Genomic DNA, 23,759 nt, shown 5'->3' on the forward strand with positions numbered 1-23,759 from the left:
TGAATTCATGTGTGTGTGTCTAAAATCATGGATGTGAATTGATGAGAAATGGAAACAGGCCTGAAGCCATAAAAAAGTGGTTAAATATGGCTGATTTTACCTACTCTTGCTCGGCACTAAACTAATTTCTTGGGCTGGTCATGGAACAGGTTCAACTATTTAGGTAAAACAAATGAGGTGAGATCTCCAAGAGCTAATTTGGCAGACGATGCCAAGGGCTTTCCCTATTCCAGACTCATCTTTGAGAGGCTTGAGAAGAACTTCCACCTGGTTGCCTCTACTTCCTCCCCACAGTGCCCTGCCAGCACAATCAAACTGGTCGGAGGTGTGAAGCCACAGTTTTGAGCCACATTCTTCTTCTTCTTTTTCTTTTTTTTGAGACAGAGTCTCGCTCTGTCGTCCAGGCTGGAGTGCAGTGGCGCGATCTCAACTCACTGCAAACTCCGCCTCCTGGGTTCAGACAATTCTGTGCCTCAGCCTCCCAAGTAGCTGGGATTACAGGCACACACCATCACCCCCGGCTAATTTTTGTATTTTTAGTAGAGACAGGGTTTCACCATGTTGGTCTCGAACTCCTGACCTCAGGTGATCCGCCCACCTCGGCCTCCCAAAGTGCTGGGATTACAGGCATGAGCTACTGCACTGTGCCAGTGCTGAGCCGAGCCACACTGCTCTTAGCGGCAGAGTGGAATCATCTCCCTGGTGCCAGCTGGGGAAGACAGCTGGAGTGGTTTTGGTGTGCCCACTGGCTTCCACAGCCCTATCAAGCACCTGCCCTTGTGTCTTAGTGCAGATGTTTTGTTCGTAGTGCCAGCGTTCAGTTCTACACATAGAAGTTTTCATCTCATTATAGTAATCCCGTGCCTTCACTCAGAGCCTATGGGTAAAATATAAGACATACTCTGACCAATCAACAAAGGACTAGTATCCAGAATACAAATATGCCCTGGATCCTTAAGCAGTTGAATACTACAACTGGAATTTTACAACAATTAACCATCTAGGCAATTAATCTACCTAAAAAGCCTTTATAAAACACCTTTTTTTTGCAGCCATAAAAAAGAATGAGTTCATGTCCTTTGCAGGGACATGGATGAAACTGGAAGCCATCATTCTCAGCAAAATAACACAGGAACAGAAAACCAAACACAGCATGTTCTCACTTATAAGTGGGAGTTGAACAATGAGAACACATGGACACAGGATGGGAACATCACACACACACACACAGGATGGGTGAGGGGCAAGAGGAGGGAGAGCATTAGGACAAATACCTAATGCATGCGGGGCTGAAAACATAGATGACGGGTTGGTAGGTGCAGCAAACCACCATGGCACATGTATACAGCTGTGTAACAAACCTGCACATTCAGCACATGTATCCCAGAACTTAAAAAAAAAAAAACCCAAAAACCAAAACACCTTTTTGCGGGACATTATAGAGAGGAGGCTAAAAGTAGAATACACCATCCCTGACCTGAATGAGCTAAAAAAGGCTACAGTTTACTCAGAACTATTTTCCGGGCGTATTCTTTTTTTTAATTTTTTTTTTTTTTTTGAGACAAAGTCTCGCTTCATCACCTAGGATGGAGTGTAGTGATGTGATCTTGGCTCACTGCAACCTGCCTCCTGGGTTCAAGTGATTCTCCTGCCTCAGCCTCCTGAGTAGCTGGAATTACAGGTGTGCACCACCATGCTTGGCTAATTTTTGTATTTTCAGTAGAGATGGGGTTTCACCATGTTTCCCAGGCTGGTCTTGAACTCCCCATCTCAGGTGATCCGCCCGCCTCGGCCTCCCAAAGTGCTGAGATTACAGGCGTGAGCCGCGATGCCCGGCCTTGGGCACATTATCTTTAGCCTCCCAGTAACTCTGCAGGTTAGGTACTGTAGAAATCCCAGAAGCCAAAAGCAAGTTCCCGGGATTTGCAGTTCAATGTCTTTGTCTCTTGCCCCTCTGCCCACTCCCTGGGCTCAGCACTCACCGGTGTTGATCTCCTCCTCATCATACACGTCCACCTCCAGAAGCCTGATGAGCATGCGGAAGAGGATCCTGAGGAACTGTAAATAGGAGCCCGTCTTTCCCACCTAATGGGAAGATTTTTAATTGGGGAGGAATGGAGGCGGGAAAGAGAGGGGAGGAAAAGAGAAAAGAGATTTCACACCTTGGCTCTGCAGTGTCTCCTGCCTGAGAGGCCTGAATGAGGTCCTCACTGCTCTGTCACACCTGCTCCACCCCCAGGAGGTTCTCTGGCTTCTACTTCTTGACGAAGACGCGCCAACCCCAGCCTAAGAAATGGCCCCGGCTGGCTTGGCCCTACCTGTGGGGGCCCTGTCAGCAGGAGCCGCCGGGGGTGGAAGTTTCGGGTGCCAGAGGCCGGGTCCAGCTGGTTGCTGTAGTCGGCATGGTGCTGCCGGGCCGAGGTCCACTGCCTATAGTAGAGGGACTGTTCCTCGCTGCTCATGTCCTTGTTCAGGAGCGGCCGCAGGGAGCTCACCCAGGCCACGTCAGCGTGGGGCAGCAGGGATGAGGAGGATGGCAGCTTGCCACTCTTCTGGGAGCCCAGGAGGCTGTAGGCCGCTTTGGATAGGATCACTACTGGTGGCAGGGCTGCATGTGGGCCCCGGCAGCCTCTGATGGGTTGTCCCGGCCATGGGAGGGTCCTGGGTCCTGAGGACGACGATGACGGCTTGGAGGTGGTGCTGCTCGCCATCTGGGGGCCCAGGGAGTCACACTCCTGCTTCAGAGTCTCCCCGGCTCTGGCTCCAGCTGAGCTGGCGGAGACCCCTTCATCCAGCCCCAAGCTGGTGGCTGGGCTCTGAAAGCTGGGGGTCAGGGACTGCTTCTGGGATTTGTCAGCTGTGCTGGAAGAGCTCACTCCATTCTCCATGATGGAACCTGTGAGAGAACAGACAGAACCCACCCCACAGCAGCCCTGTTACTGATCTAGGGTGTGGAAGGAGGCAAAGGCCAGGAAAGCAGCGGACACTGGGCTCGGCTCCGCGGCTGCAGACCCTGAGCAAGAAATCTTCCCTTTGCCGCTCTCCACGCTGCTCCGTGTTGCTTCCTTGCCCTGGCTTCTCAGTGGGTTTGGCCAATGGCAGCCACCAGCAGGAGATGGGGTGCTTCTTCCCTGGCTTCCCCCTGCATGGTCTCCAGGGGTGAGCCACCTTTCTCTACTGTGGGCTGCGGCTCAGGTCTGGAGAGGTGCTCCCACCCCTCCCTGTGTCAGGCCTATGGTGGCCAGGGCTCCCTGAGGTTAACCACCTCCCAGCACAGCACACCTCTTGCTCCTTTTCCAAATTCTGTTCACATCTTAGTAAACAGTTCCTCTACTAAACGCTCTTCAAATGACCTGGTTTGGGTCTGCCCTCTGATTCCTCCCAGGACCCCACCCAACACAGGCTCCACATTCAAGTCCTGTCCTGGCAGCACTGGCTTCCTTCTAGGGGCTGAGGGCCTCATGTCTCTGGCTTCAGATCAGCTCCCCGGACTGCAATCCCTTCCATGGACTCCGAAGCTAGGGTGGGGGATGCCCTGCGCAAAGCGGGATGTAGGCGTATGTGACTCCAAGGCCGGTCGGTGGCTTTTCCCTAAAGTAGCCCCACACATTTGACCAGTTCCTTTCAAGTGTGTTTGTCCTCCTAATAGACCAGCCACTCTTTGGTTTAAAGACAAACCAAAAGCTCAACTAAAGGCCCTCTCTGAGCTCGGCTTGTTGCTGCCCAGACATGGAGGTCGAATCCCAACCTTGGGAGATCCTGAATGAACAGCCATCAACAAGACATGATTAAAACCCGCCCCTTCACTTGCTCAGCTGCCTGTGTCTCTCTCTGCCTTGGGAGAGAGCTTGCTTCTCCCCGCAGCACTGTGTGTTCTGGGCAGCGAACCTCCCTGTCACCCTCTGAGTCAGCCATGGCTGGGGTCCCTGCGCTCCGTGTCGTGAGCATGGCCTGTAGGGAGGGACACAGTAGCCAAGGGCAAACCACCTTTGTGAGTTCAGCAGAGCAAGGCTAAGGAAGCGCTCACTTTGTGGGGCAGCTCCTCAAGTGAGGAAGAGGAAGGAGCGGGATGGAAGAACCACAGGAAGGAAGACAGGCTGCGCTCCTCCTCATGCTGGTATCCAAAAGCTTCCAGATGTTATCCCCCACCCGCCTTCTGTGAACCTTTACTATCCTTCAAACCCCTTGACTCTGTTCTGAAACTACTCTCAGAGAGAAAACTGGGGAGCCTGTTGCGGTGGGGTTGAGGCAGGTAGAGTGGTCCACATGGTCAGCCCTAGCCCCTGGCTGGGGGAGCAGGGCAGCTCCAGCAACTCCAGGCTGAGGGTCACTATCAACAGCAAACCCCACAGACCCCTCCTCTTCCATTCCTGCCCAGAGCCATCCAGCAGCTGCTGCCAGAATGGACAGGAAGACCAGTGCTGCTTTTGGACAAAATTATGGTGTGTTCGCATGTATGTGTCAGAGTGATGGAAGGATCTCAATGATAGTTCAAAAAAAGGGTGAGGGGCTGGGCGGGGTGGCTCAGATCTGTAATCCCAGCACTTTGGGAGGCTGAGGCAGGTGGATCACCTGAGGTCAGGGGTTCGAGACCAGCCTGGCCAGCATGGTGAAACCTCATCTCTACTAAAAATACAAAAGTTAGCTTGGCGTGGTGGCGGGTGCCTGTAATCCCAGCTACTCAGGAGGCTGAGGCAGGAGAATCGCTTAAACCCGGGAGGTGGAGGTTGCAGTGAGCTGAGATCATGCCACTGCACTCTAGCCTGGGGAACAAGAGCAAAACTCCATCTCAAAATTTAAAAAAAAAAAGGTGGGGGGTAAGGGGAGAAAGAGGGTCATGTGACCCAACATTAAGAGTGGTTGCCTCTGAAAGTGGGAGTGTTTCATTTTTAATCTCAGAATTCTCTGTACTTTGTTAACATTCTCCATGTTTTTCTTCTTTCTTCTTGTTCTCTCTCTTTCCTTTTTTGAGACAGTTTTCCTCTTGTCACCCAGAATGGAGTGCAGTGGTGCAATCTTGGCTCACTGCAACCTCCACCTCCTGGGTTCAAGTGATTCTCCTGCCTCAGCCTCCAGGGTAGCTGGGACTACAGGCATGAGCCACCACGCCCAGCTAATTGTATTTTTAGTAGAGATGGGGTTTCACCATGTTGGCCAGGCTGGTCTCGAACTCCTGACCTCAGGTGATCCACCCGCCTCGGCCTCCCAAAGTGCTAGGATTACAGGACCACTGCACCCGGCCGACATTTTCCATGTTTCTGCATTAAGCTTTATTACTTTCATAATCAGAAAAAATGGAAAGAGTGCTGCATTTGCTATAATACAATTTATCAGAAGAAAATTCATGCCAGGCACTGCCATAGACCTGCGGTAATGCTGCAAGACAGAGGCCGGCAGGCTGCAGGTTGGGCCTTCACCATTGACAGTGGCCCCAGAGGAGCCCTCAGCATACAATACTTGCTGTTAACTGTTTAGAAAAGCCATTCATTCATTCATTCATTCATTCATTCATTCATTCATTCTAGGAAACATTTTGTGCCAGGTACTAAGCCATTTAGCACAAACATACAGCTTCAGGACCTGGAAGAAAAACAGGGCCTTTGTGCAAATATGAGATGCATAATAATCATGAGAAGATAAGGGTAGAAAAGACTAGGGAAAATGGTACAGGCTAGGGTTGATAAAATTGTTTTTAGCCTATTACCAAGCTCTTCCTTAAATGTTTACCCAGAAAAGTATTTTGTGGCTGTTCAACAGTCATGTTTTCCAAGCATCTCCCCACTGGAGCTAGGTCTGGAGAGGATGCCAGTCCCTGAAGGCTCCTCTGAAGGCCGTTGGGATGTCAGTAAATGCCTCTGCCTTCCAAATTCCTACACACCTCCTGACTCATGTCTCTCACTCCATGAAAGAGAAAAGAAAGTACTGACCCGAGGTCCCTGTGACAGCGCTGCTGTTGCTCTGGGGCCGCTCCAGGTCGATGAGCAGCTCATCGGAGTCATTCTCACTGACAGCAGCTCTCTCCTGCTCTTTCCCGCTGAGGTCCAGGGCAACAGTGGGTCCCCGGATGACCTCTTTTGAGACATAGCAGCATGCCAGACCCACCTCCTGCTCCAAGGCCGTGCGAGTTAAATAGCTTGAGTCAATTAACCGGAGGTCACAGTACTTCAAAGACCTGAACAAAAGTAATTATGTTGTTGGTGAGTCTATCTGACCAGGCACGCAGTGTGTATGTGTGCCTGGTGATCTGGATGCAACACACAGCAGTTAAAATAATAGGTTTCAGTGCCAGGTGAGCCTTGACCGAAACCTCAGCTCTGCCACCTCCCAGCTATTATGACTTCACTTCTCTGTGCTTCATTTTCTTCGAATATAAAAAGAGTGGATAGTGTCGGGCTCATATGGTTGTTTTAAGGACTGAATACATGTAAGGCATTTAGGGCAGTGCCTGACACGCACAGTGAGCACTCAACTAATGCTTTTATTGTTGTTGTTGTTGCCCTCCACTCTATGGAGTCTAGATCCTTGAGGGGCGCAGGAATAGCAGATTAACAAAGACAAAGCACTTTATAAAAAAAAAAAATCCTGCTTTTCCTCCCTACCGCTCTGACATTTCTCAAATGTGGCTATCGCCCATTCCCAAAATTGCTGGGTGCTCTCTGGAAAGCTAAAAAAAAGAATAAAAGAAGGTTGTATGGCTGTATTTCTTATATCCCTGCATTAAACAATCCTCTTCTCATTACCTGCCAAACAAATGAAATGACTGGGCCATCAGCCAAGTTTTAATCATCAGTTCAGCTGGGCAACTGATGAAAAATGGAATTAATTATTGAAGTTGTACCTGGGAAAGGTTTCTCCAAGAGGATCTTTGCCAGTTAATATCACAATACAAGGTAGACCATCTAAATCTTGGTATGTCCGAGGGATCCACTCTTCTGGTTCATTTCCTCTCCAACTCTATAGAAAGAGACCTGTATGTTAAAACTCTCATTTAAGTTTCCACCTTTTTTTACAGGTTTCTAAGTCCAGATTTTAGAAACACTGTGCTTTCAAATTACTCAACTAAGTGTTTATATATGTGTATGTATGTATATTTTAACTGCTACTACATCGCATATACAAGGCACTTCTGTAGGTATGAGGGCTGTAGTTTTTTATCTCAGTAGGATAAAATGGAAGATGCTAGTATACTTCAGACATTAGTAACACAAGCCAAAAACACATACAATGTGAAATATCCCACCAGTGATGGAAACCTTACAGAAATCCTGGCTAAACTACCTGAATCCAGGCACTTAAACATACTTTCTTCACACATTGGAGAAATTCTTGGGATTGGAAGACTGAAAAAGAGTTTCAGTTGTGAATGACTCAGAAAAGAATCTCAGAATTCCATTAAAACAGACATTTCACCAAGAAAATAATGAAAACATTGAACCACTCTTGATAGTTATTTTCCCTCCTTCTTGCTTTACTGACTTTTAAAATAACTAACAAGCAATTATTGGCTTAGGGCCTTGAAAGAATCTCTCTCAAGAAGGCTAAAAATATAACCAGACCTGGATTGAGAAAAAAACAACAAAATGAAACTGCCCCTCATTTGGAGGGGTAATGTAATTGGCTCATGGTTTCTCAAAGAATCTATTATCAATTTTTCATATAAACACACATATACATAGACATACATATCTTTAATAAATGGAACACCAATCTTGAAAACATGAATATATCAATGAAAAGTAATCCCGCTAATTTGAAAAATATTCAAAAGTAAAATGATCTTACAGATGTGTCTATTTTAGAACAGAAAGAAAAATGACCATCTCTTAAGTAGATAGTTTCTACTACTTTTCATTAAGTGTGTAGCATGTACCTATACTTTTTATTACCTTTCTAGCAAGAGTTATTATAAGCAATGAACTGACATTTCTGATAATGTTTTAGGGGAACAGACTAAGAAGCAAGGTGTTAAGTAATGCATACAATTTTTTTTTTTTTTTTTTGAGACGGAGTCTTGCTCTGTTGCCCAGGCTGGAGTGCCGTGGACAGGTGTGAGCTACCACACCCGGCCAGTAATGCATACAATTTTATTTTAAAATAGACTGGTACTTCCTTTGCTAAGCACAAAATGGGATAAAAAGAAAGTCACCAGGCAAAAGATAATAGAGTTTGATTGATGATTTGCTGATGCCTAGAAAAGGCTCAATAAAGAAAAGGCTCAATAAAGAAAAGCCAGTCTTTAGAAATAAACATTCCCACAATCACTTCAAATAAAATTTCTATAATTTGTAAAACTGGAAGAAGCTTAACCATTCTTAGGCTTTTACTTGTTTTCCAATCTTTTATTATATATGTGCATACTAAGGGGAAATAGGGAATCTACATAACTGTTTATAAGTTTCACAGACTTACCGTGTTTTAGAAAAATCAATGTATCAAAAAGATTTTTTTAATGCTAGAAGAAAAATTCTCTGTAAAAATTTAACTTTCCATACCATTTCACGTCAGGGGGGAACCATAACATTGTCTCATTTAAAGCAAACCATTCTGGAATAGAAATCACTTTACTGATCACCTTCACACTGGACACATGGTATCCCTGACACTGGGTTTCTCCCTGAATGTGTTTTATCTCCCAGAACTATCTCTATATAGGTCGTGGCTTTACCAGGAAGAGGTCAGGTTATATTGATGGAATAACAGTTGAAATGTTTTACTGTGAGGACTTTTTCTTTTTTTTTTTTTTTTTTTTTTGAGACAGGGTGTCACTCTGTCACCCAGGCTGGAGTACAGTGGTGCAATCTTGGCTCATGGCAACCTCCACCTCCCGGGTTCAAGCGAATCTCCTGCCTCAGCCTCCTGAGTAGCTGGGATTACAGGCACCCACCACCACACCTGGCTAATTTTTGTATTTTTAGTAGAGATGGGGTTTCGCTGTGTTGGCCAGGCTGGTCTTGAACTCCTGACCTCAAGCAATCTGCCTGCCTCAGTCTCCCAAAGTGCTGGGATTATAGGCGTGAGCCACTGCACCTGGCCTATATGAGGATCTTTATTTTCAGAAGATTAGTAGTCAAATCTCACTTTTACTCTTGACCAACCACAGCTAGCCAAACCCACTATAAAATGCTTTTCCATCACATTGCTCCTTCTGATGACTGATGGCTGCAGTTCTACTGTGCATCAATCAGGCCTTCAAGATGATTTTATTGCAGAAGCGTTTAACACAAAAGATAGGATGATCACTGAGTTCAAGGATAATACAAGGCTTAAGACCAAGGACATCTAATGAAAGCTTCACCTGCCTTCTGGAGGAACTGACTTAAACTTTGTTTCCTTCCAAAAGGGTCATCATCAGCATAAGTTAACCACAATACATAACAGGATAATTAGGGCTAAGCACAAAAATAAGATCCCATAATAGAAGTAGTGTTGGATTTTACCCAAAAGTAGAGATAGAAGGCACAATCTTGCCATCCTGAAAAGGATGAAGGAGGTTGGTATCTTAGAAATAAATGAGTGAACCAGAATCTACTTGACAATTCAGTCTTGCTTAGGATGTGAAATTTCCCAACATGATCTCATATTTTTACTCCCACACAAATACAGAGTGTAAAAAAGACTGATGTGATCCAGTGATTTTGAGAATTTGGGACTTATTTTTATATGTTTTTAAGAGATAGGGTCTCACTCTGTTGCACAGGCTGGAGTGCAGTGGTGGGATCATAGCTCACTGCAGCCTCAAACTCCTAGGCTCAAGTAAACCTCCTGCCTCAGGCTCCCAAGTAGCTGGGACTACAGGCATGAGCCATCACAACGGCCAGAATATGGGACTCTCTTATGTGTACTTGTTGCCTGGCAGCTACTCATACCAATTGAGGAAGATGTCACTGCCTTGAGAAGTCATAACTTGAGGCCCCCTTTGTTTAGGGCACAGTGATCCTCAATTAATGTCTCTTTGAAAGCCCTGCAGGTGATTCTGATGAGCTAGCAGCTAGGTGAAGAACCTCAGGCCTTGACTGTGGTTTTCCAACAGTGGTCCAGAGGGGTAAATTATTTAGGACAGACTGATTTATACTGACTTAGTGACTGGCCCTTCTGAACACATGATTGAAGACTCTGTAAGTAGCTTCACTTAATCAGTGTCAACAGAGACCAGGAGAAGACCCAGCAGCCTCACATGCATTTAGGTCATCTCTGGCAACAGATGTGGGAGACTCAGCATGGTGCTGCTGATTGCCCGCCTTTCCAAATTTTTTTTTTTTTTTTTTTTTTTTTTTGAGACAGTCTTGCTCTGTCGCCCAGGCTGGAGTGCAGTGGCACAATCTTGGCTCACTGCAAGCTCCGCCTCCTGGGTTCACGCCATTCTCCTGCCTCAGCCTCCCGAGTAGCTGGGACCACAGGCACCCGCCACCATGCCCGGCTAATTTTTTGTATTTTTAGTAGAGACGAGGTTTCACCATGTTAGCCAGGATGGTCTCGATCTCCTGACCTTGTGATCTGCCTGCCTCGGCCTCCCAAAGTGCTGGGATTACAGGCGTGAGCGACCGTGCCCGGCCTCCAAATTCTTCATCATTAGCAATATTCAAATGGCCTCAAGCCCGTAATTCATGTCTCCATGAATTACACTGTAAGAAGTGTTTCTGGAGTTTTGTTATTCATCCTAGGAATTCCACTGTAACGTAGTCTATGACTATAACATACAATTGTGAACGTGTATCTATATATGAAACATAAATGTTACAACTTCTAAATTTAGGAGTTTCTATTTTTTGGACTATTTTATTTGTTCCAGTTGCTCATCAAGCTAATACAAGATATTTTGTCTGCGTTTTGGATTATTCAATTTAGGTTAGCTAACTGAACACAAGAAGAAGATTTACATCTCCAGAACAATTTTTTTTTTTTTTTTGAGATGGAGTCTCGCTCTGTTGCCCAAGCTGGAGTGCAGTGGCGCTATCTTGGCTCACTGCAAGCTCCGCTTCCTGGGTTCACGCCATTCTCCTGCCTCAGCCTCCTGAGTAGCTGGGACTACAGGCACCCGCCACTACGCCCGGCTAATTTTTTTTTTTTTTTTTAAGCAAAAACGGGGTTTCACCATGTTAGCCAGGATGGTCTTGATCTCCTGACCTCGTGATCCGTCTGCCTCGGCCTCCCAAAGTGCTGGGATTACAGGCGTGAGCCACTGTGCCCGGCCCAGAACAATTTTTGAACACTAAATAATCATCCCCAAATTAGAACTCTTAGAGATTATACAGCCCAATTCTCTCATTTTGTAGATGGGAAACCGCAGCCCAGGGTGAAACTGCAAATTCTCCCAAGACTGTGTGCCTTCTTTTCATAAAATTTGTGCTAAACCAGATTTTCCTTAACCCAGTTTAGCTCAGTATTTAATGTATAGGGTGCAGATACAAGTTGGTCTAACTCAGACATACAGTAGCTAGCTCAGTTCCATACCAACATGTAGGTGGATATTTGATTAAATGCTTTCTAATGGCTAGGCCCCACTGGATTATAGGCCCAGAAAAACCAAGTCAGTCATAAGGTAGGAGTTAGGTTAGTTGGTTGAGGGTTCTGCTCCTCCCACCCTGATGCCTGACAGGAAAGGAAGGGGAGAAGCAGTCAATCACTGGCCGTGCAGAGGGAGCAGTGAGGGACTCAGTCATGCACTAAACCCTTCTGTAGGGCGCCTGGCGAAGTCTCAGTCCAGCCAAAGCCTTGGGGCTGAGGGTCAAAGCAAGTAAAAAGAAATAACAAACTGTTGAGGAATCCACATGCAAGAGGGCTAGGAACAGTTCTGAGTACTGAAGACGAAACAGAATACTTTACCGACTCTAGACATGAGCTCACAGAGAGGCTAGATGAACAGAAAAGAATTAGTGAGTTGAGGATACTTAAAACATTACCCCACAGAGGTCTGAGAGGACAACCTACCTTTTTTTCTGAGAAAACAGATGGCCATGGGCTACATGCATCTTGAACAAGGCCAATAAACATGGGGTCAAATTGGGTCATCTCATTTTTTGCACCTGCAGTTGGAGAGCATGGAAGACCAACTGCATGCACTAACTGCATGCTATAAAGGGGCTGGGCAATCTTTTTTTTTTTTTTTTTTTTTTTTTGAGACAGAGTCTCGCTCTGTCGCCCAGGCAGGAGTGCAGTGGCGCAATCTCGGCTCACTGCAAGCTCTGCCTTCCGAGTTCACGCCATTCTCCTGCCTCAGCCTCTCCGAGTAGCTGGGACTACAGGCGCCCGCCACCACGCCCGGCTAATTTTTTGTATTTTTAGCAGAGACAGGGTTTCACCGTGGTCTCGATCTCCTGACCTCGTGATCCGCCCACCTCGGCCTCCCAAAGTACTGGGATTACAAGCGTGAGCCACCGCGGGGGCTGGGCAATCTTTACAAACTGGTTCTAATTAAGAAAGTGAATATGTCCCTTAATTTAGCCTTATCATTGTCATGGAATCACACATGTGATTCTATTAAACTCAGGCCCCTGAGCCACCTATGTAGGATTCCTAGAAAAGAGAAACAAATCATATTTTAAAGGAGAAATGTCTGTCCATTGCTAACCTTTAATCGCGCCACAAAGTGAGTTGCAACACTGAGTTCGGTGGTCGGGTTCCCAAGGATGATCTCAAACCGATACTGCAGACCCAGTTTGTCGCGCACCTCCTGTAGCCGCTCCTTGGCTAACATCGCCAGCTGCACCGAGGGCACCCTGATAATGAGCATGTGTCCCCTCCCACTTTTGTTTTTGCCTGGGGAGCTGATGAGGTCATCCATAATGCTGAGTGTTTCCGGTGTGCTGTGGTCTCGGAGTGATGCCATGGTGGTGAGAGCCATCAGGGCCTCAGAGTACTGCTGGATGAGAAGATAGCAGCGGACGACCATGCTGTGCAGCCTGGGGTACCTTCAACAGAACACAAGGCACTAGCACTTAGGCAGCAGGGCCAGCTGGGAGCAGCAAGGCCTGTGCAGTAAGAATGCAGATTAAGCATGGTGGGGAAGGGGCTACTGATCAGTGGTGGGGCTTTAGCTCTAGAATGACCTGGGATCCCACATCACTGGAAGGAAAAGGTTGAGCTTCCAAAGCATGCGAGTCAACCTGTTGGGATAAGTACAGCACAGTAAAGGGGTTTAGAGATTGTCTAGAGACCCTCTCTTCTCAAAGTATGGTCTATAGACCACCACCAGCAGCAGCAGCACCTGGGAGCTTGTTAGAAATGCTCAATCTCCCCACCCCAGACCTACTAATCAGAATCTGAAGCTTAACAAGACTCCCGGGGAATTGCATGCACGTTAAATTCTGAGACACACTGGTCTATTCCATTCATTGCCAGCATAGTCATCATGGATAATCCCTGGATCCTCACCTCTTGCTGGTGGTATTGGGTTAGAATGGCAGCACTGTCCACTTATTTCTCTGATATATAAGATTACAATACAGGAAACTGAGACATTAAGGTAATATCTGTCGAGTATTAGACATAAAAAGGGTAATTATTACTACTAATCTGAGGTCAGCCTCACAGATAGCAATCTCTATCTTTCCATAAAGTGTTCCTTGGTGCTGGAAAAACTTGGAGCTGACTGGAGAAATAGCACCCCCTAGTGTTGTAGCCTCATCACCTGAGACCTGGCTCCGTCAAGGGAGCCAAGCAAATCTGAGCCTGGTAGCAGCAGCAGCCTTTGGTACCATTTTCCCCAAGCCTGGACTGCCAGGGAAGAGGATCCCTTTGTTAAAATCGGCAGTTTTTACGATTATAGAGGAGGTAGAAAACAAATCTCTCCTTTTGGTGCCACGCCTCAGCCAGGCCTGATGACAAAATGAGTACGAATGGGCAAAGAGGACCCAGTTACAGGCATGAAGAGCTGCTAGTCAAGAAAGCAGGTGCTTGGCTACCCTGAGCACGCTGCCCAGCGGTACTTCTGCTGCTGAATAAAAATAAAATTTTTTAAGAAAGAAAGTAGGCTGGGCGTGGTGGCTCATGCCTGTAATCCCAGCACTTTGGGAAGATGAGGTGGGTGGATCACTTGAGATCAGGAGTTCGAGACTAGTCTAGCCAACATGGTGAAACCCCATCTCTACTAAAAATATAAAAATTAGCTGGGCATGGTGGTGGGCGCCTGTAATCCCAGCTACTTGGGAGGCTGAGGCAGGACAATCACTTGAACCCGGGAGGTAGAAGTTGCAGTGAGCCAAGATCATGCCATTGCACTCCAGCCTGGGCAACAGAGTGAGAGTCTGTCTTAAAAAAATAAAAAAGAAAAGAAAAAGAAAGAAAGTAGGGGCTGGCCAATTGGCCCTGGGTCCAAGGTTGGCCAAGGCTCTCATGGAGCCTGGTAGAATAAGGCTGGGGCTGTGCACTTTCTTTCCGGTTACCATTTGGTAGCAATGCAGCCACTAGCAGCTGGGTAGGCTGATGGGGGATTTCACCTTTGTTCCATTCTATAATTCTACTTAAAATACAACAAGTGGTCCACTGGCCTTGCACAGAAAACCTCCAGGTCAAAGAAATGCCAATGACAGCCATCAAATGAATAACACATGAACACTTTTGAGGTGTTTTAGAACTGGAAAAGGACCAAGATGCCCTGAATATGAACAACTCTGCCTTTTCTTTTTCTTTTTTCGAGATGGAGTCCCGCTCTGTCACCCAAGCTGGAGTGCAGTAGTGCAATCTCGGCTCACTGCAACCTTCGCTTCCCAGGTTCAAGCAATTCTCCTGCCTCAGCCTCCCGAATAGCTAGGATTACAGGCATGCGCCCAGCTAATTTTGTATTTTTAGTAGAGACAGGGTTTCTCCATGTTGATCAAGCTGGTCTCAAACTCCTGACCTCAGGTGATCCACCCGCCTCAGCCTCCCAAAGTGCTGGGATTACAGGCGTGAGCCACTGCGGCCGTCCTTTTCTTGAGATGGAGTCTCGCTCTGTCGCTCAGACTGGAGTGCAATGGCACAATCTCAGCTCACTGCAACCTTCGCCTCCCGGGTTCAAGTGATTCTCCCTGCCTCAACCTCCCAACTAGCTGGGATTACAGGTGCCTGCCACCAGGCCCGGCTAATTTTTTTTTTTTTTTGTATTTTTAGTAGAGACAGGGTTTTACCATGTTGGCCAGGCTGGTCTCGAACTCCTGACCTCAGGTGATCCACCCACCTTGGCCTCCCAAAGTGGTGGGATTACAGGCATGAGCCACCGTGCCTAGCCCACTCTGCTTTTTCATAGAAAGAGAATGAGTTCAGGGGCAGAAAGAAGTTCGGTTGCTTGTCCCAGTTCATACAACTGATCAGAGACAAAGAGGTCTAGATTTTATCCAGTCTCTAGCAATGTCTTCACACATTGCAAGGATTTAGCTGTTGGGTAAAAATGAAGAAATCCTTCAGTTCAGTAAATCCTGGGCTGGTCCCTTCAGGTATTCAGTAAGTCATAGCTACTATTAGGCTGGGGTGACTGGGTTGGAGGAAATAAGTATAGATAATCTATGTTTCAAGCTTAATGCTTTTTGCTGGGCCACGTAGAAAAGCCAAAGTTAGAATAAATGGTAACTTTGATATCTGGCATTTCTGTTTCATACTCTGAAAGAATCATGAAGTTAGAAGTGCACAGTTTCTCCAATCTGTCGTGCTTGCATTAAACTATACTTACAACTTTTGTAGCACAAAACTACAATAGGAAGTTGATGGGATCATTATTTAAAATAAAAGTTAGGAAACTCTGAATGATGTTACCAGAAAAAGAAGATGCATTTCAAGCTGGTGGATATAACAGGTGGGTAGGAACGCTTAAAGGGGGTACTCATGGAATGATTTTGGAAAATTAAGACTACATGTGCTGTGAAAGGATTAATGTCACAGTGTCAGTTAAGACTTCCCAAATCCAACAGCTGCAAAAATATCAAACCCTACTTGAGCTGTGCTCTTTCCGGATGCAGTATTATAATTTGCTGAATAGAATGCATCCATAGGTCCTCATTTTAATTTCCTTTTCTTTTTTCTTAGCAAAATTATGGGCAGGTTTGTTATACAGATGTTAAATAATATGATCAATTAAAGCCATTCTAAGAACTACAGCTACTAAAAATTAGAATTTGCCTCATAAAATAAAGCCCAATCGGCCCAACATTGGATGATCAAACAGAATACTGTGGAGGGCAGAAAGGGACCTTTATTAGGTTAGGTAAATTCTAATGTCTCTACCTACCTCTGAATCTATGATTCAAGGTCACAGAGGGAAAAAAACTCTTTCAGAGTTTAATCTGGAAATGGGGATTTTTTTTTTTTCTTTTTTTAGAAAAGGGAAGAGAAGACAGCAGTTATGTTCCTTAATCCCTAAGGCCAGGGACTGGAGCAGGCGCCCCAAGAACTGAATTCACCTCAATTATCTGATTGCTCTTTAATTTCTTCCAGTGTATACTTCAAATCTCATAGTATAGTTTTTACTGAATCATCTTAGGGTCCTTGCCTGTGGTGGACAGGGAAGAAAAGAGGGAAAAATGCCAAAGTCTGAGGTGTAGGGTAGGAGAGGCCGGAGCTCAGAGAAGCGGGACTTTTTTTTTTTTGAGACGGAGTCTCGCTCTGTCACCCAGGTTGGAGTGCAGTGGTGCAGTCTCAGCTCACTGCAAGCTCCGCATCCTGGGTTCATGCCATTCTCCTGCCTCAGCCTCCTGAGTAGCTGGGACTACAGGCGCCCGCCACCACGCCTGGCTAATTTTTTGTATTTTTAGTAGAGACGGGGTTTCACCGTGTTAGCCAGGGCGGTCTCGATCTCCTGACCTCGTGATCCGCCCACCTTGGCCTCCCAAAGTGCTGGGATTACAGGCGTGGGCCACCGCGCCCAGCCAGAAGCGGGTCTTGAATAAGCAAATCCCTCTCTGCCCTATTCATCTCCTGATGATAGCAATGAAGCATGACCGGGAGCTGACTCAGCGTGAAAAGTAGTGCAATGGCCCACTTTGGTTGTATTTTCCTTTATTGGTCTTGGATGATCACATAAAACAATAGTAGGGCATCTTAGGAAAGGCTGTTTTAATTTGGCCTTTGCATGTCATCTGCAAGGGCTCCATCAAACACCCCGTAGCACTGACACAAAAGGCTTTTGGCTATTTTAGATCTGCAAGTACAGCTAGAGAGAAGAGCAGAAAGCCGTATTTACTATTTACCTCTCCAAGAGTGTGTTCACCATTTTTTCAAAAGTCTCGTCACATCTCAGAAGTGGGCTCGTGATCCCCCACTGCAGAGACTTGCTGTACTCATTCAAGCCAAAGTACAGCTTCTCCTCGCAGCCCACGTCCTCCTGGTTCAAAATACAGAGCAAAAACCCAATGAGGACAGGATACAGCGTGTCTTGTTTTCCAGAAAGTGGGGTTTACAGAAATAACCCCTGTAAGAGGTTATTTCCTGACAAGTAAGAAAAAATACTATTTCATTATGTAACCGGACACCAACTCTGCAGTCAGCTCTGAGGCACTAAGTGAAACTTCTTTTCATTTCAAAGGAACTGAATATGTGATTAGTGGAGAGTTGACACACTTCCTTCAGGCACATGGTTCGTTTTCTTTTTCTTTTGTTGGGATACACAAGGTCAGACAGCCTCAATTCTCAGCCTTTTTCCCTGCTGGAAGTAGTTCTCTATACAGATAAATAGGCTCTCCTCAGAACGCTCTAGAGATTGACAAACTCCTCTGTTACAGAAACCTTAATTTTTCTGACATCATTTCATAATGATAACTCATAAAAGCTTATTTTTGCAAACAAATTTTACTTTAAAAATGGAATATATGCTTTCCTTAAACAAGATCCACAGTATTTAACGTAGCCCCCTCTTGATGAGTCAGTCATCACTATGAAAATGAATAGCTATTTTAGGCCTTGACACAACAATGCCCTCAGAGAATCTTGAGAAGTGTGACAAGTTGCTTATCCTTAAACTCAGAAGGTCTACGATATTAAATAAGCTTTTTGAGTTCATGAATGTTTTTGTTTATAGTTTTCTTTTGCATCTTTTCTACATTAGTTTTTTACAGTCACTTCTTGCTGTCATGTTGCCTGTGTCATTTGGTCTCACTTTTGTTATTTTATTTTTGAGACCAAGTTTTGCTCTTGTTGCCCAGGCTGGAGTGCAATAGTGCGCTCTTGGCTCACTGCAACCTCTGCCTCCCGGTTTCAAGCGATTCTCCTGCCTCAGCCTCCCGAGTGGCTGGGGTTACAGGCGCCCACCACCACGTCCGGCTAATTTCTTTTTTGCATTTTTAGGAGAGACGGGGTTTCGCCACGTTGGCTAGGCTGGTCTTAAATTCCTGGACTCAGGTGATCCGCCCGCCTGGGCCTCCCAAAGTGCTGGGATTACAGGCGTGAGCTACTGTGCCTGGCCCACTTTTGTTATTTATTATGTGTTGACATTTTTATTTAAGCACTCTCCAACTCATAAAGGAAATAAGGCCACTTTAAAAAATGTAATAAGATAAAGGCTGGGCACGGTGGCTCACGCCTGTGAACCCAGCACTTTTTTTTGAGACCAGCCTGGCCAATATGGTAAAATTAGCATCTCTACTAAAAATACAAAAATTAGCCAGGCGTGGTGGTGGGTGCCTACAGACCCAGCTACTCAGGAGGCTGAGGCAGAAGAATACCTTGAACCTGGAAGTGGAGGTTGCAGTGAGCCGAGACTGCACCACTGCACTCCAGCCTGGGCAACAGAGCGAAACTCCATCTCAAAAAAAAAAAAAAAAAAAAAAAAATATATATATATATATATATATATATGTATTAAGATAAAAATAAATTAAGCAATCAGAGCAAGAAAAAGCAAGGGTAAGAGAAGGAAGATTGGGCCAAGGATAAAGTAAGTATTCCCTAAAATGCATGCCAGCAGCTTCTGTACATTTTGTTAGAAGTGGGCTACAAATTTGATAGCCCAAATTCTGAGCTTTTTTTTTTTTTTTTTTTTTTTTGAGGAGTCTCACTCTGTCACCCAGGCTGGAGTGCAGTGGCGTGATCTCAGCTCACTGCAATCTCTGCCTCCTGGGTTCAAGCCATTCTCCTGCGTCAGCCTCCGAAGCAGCTGGGACTACAGGCACGCACCACCACGCCCAGCTAATTTTTGTATTTTTAGTAGAGATGAGGTTTCACCATGTTAGCAGGCTGGTCTCGAATTCCTGATCTCAGGTGATCCACCTGCCTCGGCCTCCCAAAGTGCTGGGATTACAGACATGAGCCAATGTGCCCAGCTGGTTCTAAGCTTTTCAGTAACCATCTAAAGAGAAACAACTGTATGATTTATAAGGTCCATAAGATAAAAATAAAGCATGTTTTAACTGGCAGCTTTTAATTTTTTGAGGCCCCCCAAAACCCTGCTTTTAGGAATAGGGTTTGAGAGTAAACAGGCTTTATGAGAGCACTGGAATATGTTCTTAGAGATACTGGAGACTGACAACACAGATTGAATGACATCTATTTTCAAGGCTAGAAGCCTTTGCTTATTTCCTTCTGGGCTTAGCTGTGTTCTGGGTAACTGTGTCAAATAAGTCATTTCACAAGGAAAAAAGTCATTGATCTAAGTTTCCCTCCTCATCTGGACTGCAGACACAGAGTCATTTGGAAAAGCTTTATGAAGTGTGTACTTGGTCTTCACGTTTCCCTCTCACCCTTGGCCCGTTTCTTTGGGAAAATATCAAATCCTATTCTGAGCCTGCTGCTCTTCCTGACACAGCATTAGAACTGCTGGATACGATGCATCCACCTTGCGTCCACCTGTTCTTGTTTTTATTTCTCTCTCTTTCTTCTTAGCAGGTTGGTAAATAGATGGCCTATGATTAACTAGAGCCAGTATGGGTTTTGAGAACTAGAGCTACTAAAAATTAGAATTAGAAGTGAATGGTTTCTCCATCTGTTCTGTTTGCATTAAACTGTAACTATGGTTTTGTGTTACAAAAGTTTTAATAGAAATGAGTGGAACCATCCTTTAAACTATGAGTTATGAAACTGAATGATTTTACTATAAAGATACGTTTCAGGTATTATAAATCGTATGACTTATTGAATCACTATTTCTGGGTGGAGAATGTCCCTTCTCAGAAGGCAAACTCCCCGCTGTGGAAGGCCTGCCCTCTCAGTGACTCTCCACGCTCCCTGTGCTTTCGCTGCTGTCTCTGCCTTTGCTCCTGTCCAACGCTCTGCTCTCCAGACGCTGTTCCCTGGAAGGTCACCAAGGACTCCTGAGGCCAACGCCGGTGGTGATGACTTGTTGGCCCTTGGCCTCACTACCCTCTTGGTAGTTCTCTTTGTTATTTTCTTCCATGATTCTAACCACACCAGCTGCTTCAATAATCATCGTTTGTAAAAAAAAAAAAAAAAAAAAAAATCTGTAATCTACACAATGGTGTGCTCATCTGCATCTTAACTCAAAGTCAGTCTCATCTGCCCTCCACAAATCAAACTTCTTTCGGGCCAGGCATGGTGGCTCATGCCTATAATCCCAGCACTTTGGAAGGCCGAGGAGGGCAGATCACTTGAGGTCAGGAGTTCAAGACCAGCCTGGCCAACATGGTGAAACCCCATCTCTATTGAAAATATAAAAAATTAGCCAAGCGTGGTAGCACACGCCTGTAATCCCAGCTACTCAGGAGGCTGATGCAGAAGAATCGCTTGAACCCAGGAGGCAGAGGTTGCAGTGAGCCGAGATCGTGCCACTGCACTCCAACCTGGCTGTCAGAGTGAGACTCCATCTCAAAAAACAAAACAAAAAACTTCAACTTCTTTTTTCTGACTAAAGAGAACGCCTCAAAAATATTTCTGGTTCTTCTCTCTCCCTGAATAAACAAATCCTAGAAAATGTACCATGTCTCCCATCCATTTTACTACCAGGACCATCATTCTGATTCATGTATTTGTTCATTCTAACCCAAATTATCAGAAAAGCCACTGACTGATCTACTTCTAATCACTTTGACTGAGCCTCTAGATTGAATGAACTGCCTCTCAGTAGCTATTAAAGCTGAACATATGAGTCCTTGATGACACAGCAATTTCACTCTCAGACACCCAAAAGAAATGCATACATACGTTTACTAAAGGGTGTGCCAGGATGTTACAGCAGTACTATGTAAAATAAAATAGGATGGATACATGAATTGTGGTGGAGTCATATAATATAACACACACACAGAGCAAAAAGAATGATTTACGATTCATGAAAACTACAAATTTCACAAACATAATGTTGAGCAAAGGAAGTCAGATAGAAGAGAGTACATACTCCATATTTCCATTTATATAAGCTCCATACTGAGCAAAACAAATCTGTAGCACAGGAGGCCAGAATAGTGTTACCCTTTAGTGGGGGTGCCTAGAAGGGACACAGGACTTCCAGAGTGGTGGTAATATTCTGTTTCTTGATCTGAGTGCTGGTCCCACAGGTGTATTTAGTTTGTGAAAATTCATCAAGCTATACATTTACATTGTTAATATAAACAAGAAACAGGTAAATTCTAATAATGCCATATATATATATATATATATACACACACACACATACATATATACTGTTGCTCAAAAATCCTTAATGCCTGTATAATAAGTGTATACTTTGCTAGCCTGGCACTCACAGCCTCGTGTATATTTCCAGTCTTCTTTTGCATCCTATCCAGCATTCTCTGAAAAATGCCCACAGCTTTCTCCTCTGTGTCCCCTGCCCACACTGCTGCCAGGAGTGCCTCCTCCTGCCCCCATCCCCCTGCCCAGGCCTTCCTGTCTTTCCAGGGCCATCCCCTGTTCTCTCTTTTCCACGGAGCTTCCCCTGGACCTCTCAAATAAATGTGACTCTTCCCTCACTTCAACTCCTGGAGCATTTTGATTTTTTGAAATTGTCTTATTCTCCTCTGGATAATAGTGACTTAGATATGTACTTTGCTTTCTCCTCTAAACTATCAGTTTTCTTTTTCTTTCTTCTTTTTTTTTCAATCTGTCACCCATGCTGGAGTACAGTGGTGCTATCTCGGCTTTTTGCAACCTCCGCCTCGCGGGTTCAAGTGATTCTCCTGCCTCAGTCTTCCGAGTAGCTGGGATTACAGTTGCCCACCACCACACCTGGCTAATTTTTGTATTTTTAGTAGGGATGGGGCTTCACCGTGTTGCCCAGGCTGGTCTCGAACTCCTGACCTCAAATGATCTGCCTGACTTGGCCTTCCAAAGTGCTGGGATTACAGGCGTGAGCCACTGTGCTCAGCCTAAACCATCAGTTTTCTGTGTGTTCTTTGCAAGATTCAACACAAGTCCACAAGTGTGCTCAATCATATTTTTTGAATTAAATTAATTTGCTTTTTTCCAATTACTCCTCCTGGGATATAGGCTTCAATATAACTAAACGACGCTAATCATCAGGAGCTTCTCCCTTACATGTATAAGGTTGTTGTATATTAAATTAAATGCTTTTTTTTTCCTTTATCCCATGTTGATCTCAATTTCAGGGATGATTTCTTTAAATCTTAAATTGAAGAAGAGTATAACTATTCACCTCTCAATTAGTTTGAACAAATACCTGATATCATATCTTTTTTTTTTTTTTTTTTTTTTTTTTTTTGAGACGGAGTCTCACTCTGTCGCCCAGGCTGGAGTGCAGTGGCGCGATCTCAGCTCACTGCAAGCTCTGCCTCCTGGGTTCACGCCATTCTCCTGCCTCAGCCTCTCCGAGAAGCTGGGACTACAGGCGCCCGCCACCACGCCCGGCTAATTTTTTTTTGTATTTTTAGTAGAGACGGGGTTTCACAGTGGTCTCGATCTCCTGACCTTGTGATCCGCCCGCCTCGGCCTCCCAAAGTACTGGGATTACAAGCGTGAGCCACCGCGCCCGGCCTCCTGATATCATGTCTTTAATCCAGAAGTACATCACTAGATATGTCTAAGATAAGAAGCCCCTCCCCTCTTTCTGCTTTTGAGATGGAGTCTTCCTCTGTCGCCTAGGCTGGAGTGCAGTGGCATAATCTCGGCTCACTGCAATCTCTACTTCCTGGGTTCAAGCAATTCTCCAGCGTCAGCCTCCAGAGTACCTGGGATTACAGGTGCCTGCCACCACACCCAGCTAATTTTTCTATTTTTAGTAGAGATGGGGTTTCACCACATTGGCCAGGTTGGTCTCGAACTCTCGACCTCAAGTGATCCACTCATCTCAGCCTCCCAGGGTGCTGAGTTTACAGGTGTGAGCCACCGCGCCTGGCCAAGAACCCTTTTCAGAAACATAACCACAGGCTGGGTACAGTGGCTCATGCTTGTAATCCTAACACTTTGGGAGGTCAAGATGGGAGGACTGCTTGAGGCCAAGAGTTTGAGACCAGCCTGGGTAATACAGTGAGACACTGTCTCTACAGAATATTTTAAAAATTAGCCAGGCATGGTGGTATGTGCGTGTAGCTCTGCTACTTGGGAGGGTGAGGTGGGAGGATTGTTTGAGCCCAGGAGTTTGAAGCTGCAGCGAGCCATGATTGCACCACTGCACTCCAGCATGGGCGTCAGACCCTGACTCAAAAAAACATAAAAATAAATAACTGTAATACCATTATTAAACCTTAAAAATTAATCATTTCCTTAAAATGATTTTTTTTTTTTGAGACAAGGTCTTGCTCTGTCTCTCAAGCTGGAGTGTAGTGGCATAATCTCAGCTCACCGCAGCCTCGACCTCCTGGGTTTGTGCAGTCTTCCCACTTCAGCCTCCCGAGTAGCTGGGACTACAGACACATGCCACCATGCCTGGCTAACTTTTATACTTCTTG

The 23,759-nt window shown here is 45.5% G+C and overlaps 1 protein-coding gene across 4 annotated transcripts in view; it reads right to left on the reverse strand.

The window, feature by feature from the left end:
• GREB1L (GREB1 like retinoic acid receptor coactivator) overlaps nt 1-23,759 on the reverse strand; it is a 305,634-nt gene that overhangs the window by 21,769 nt on the left and 260,106 nt on the right. For all 4 annotated transcript variants that reach the window (XM_055236525.2, XM_055236517.2, XM_055236511.2 and 1 more), the window contains 6 exons: nt 17,157-17,290; nt 12,569-12,908; nt 6,839-6,954; nt 5,928-6,172; nt 2,319-2,896; nt 1,983-2,085 (listed from right to left, as the gene is read on the reverse strand). In XM_055236525.2, the coding sequence (XP_055092500.2) occupies nt 1,983-2,085; nt 2,319-2,896; nt 5,928-6,172; nt 6,839-6,954; nt 12,569-12,908; nt 17,157-17,290 (1,516 nt within the window). The remainder of the gene's footprint in view (nt 1-1,982; nt 2,086-2,318; nt 2,897-5,927; nt 6,173-6,838; nt 6,955-12,568; nt 12,909-17,156; nt 17,291-23,759) is intronic.

Source organism: Symphalangus syndactylus, chromosome 1 (genome assembly GCF_028878055.3).
Source record: "Symphalangus syndactylus isolate Jambi chromosome 1, NHGRI_mSymSyn1-v2.1_pri, whole genome shotgun sequence".
Lineage (NCBI taxonomy): Eukaryota > Metazoa > Chordata > Mammalia > Primates > Hylobatidae > Symphalangus > Symphalangus syndactylus.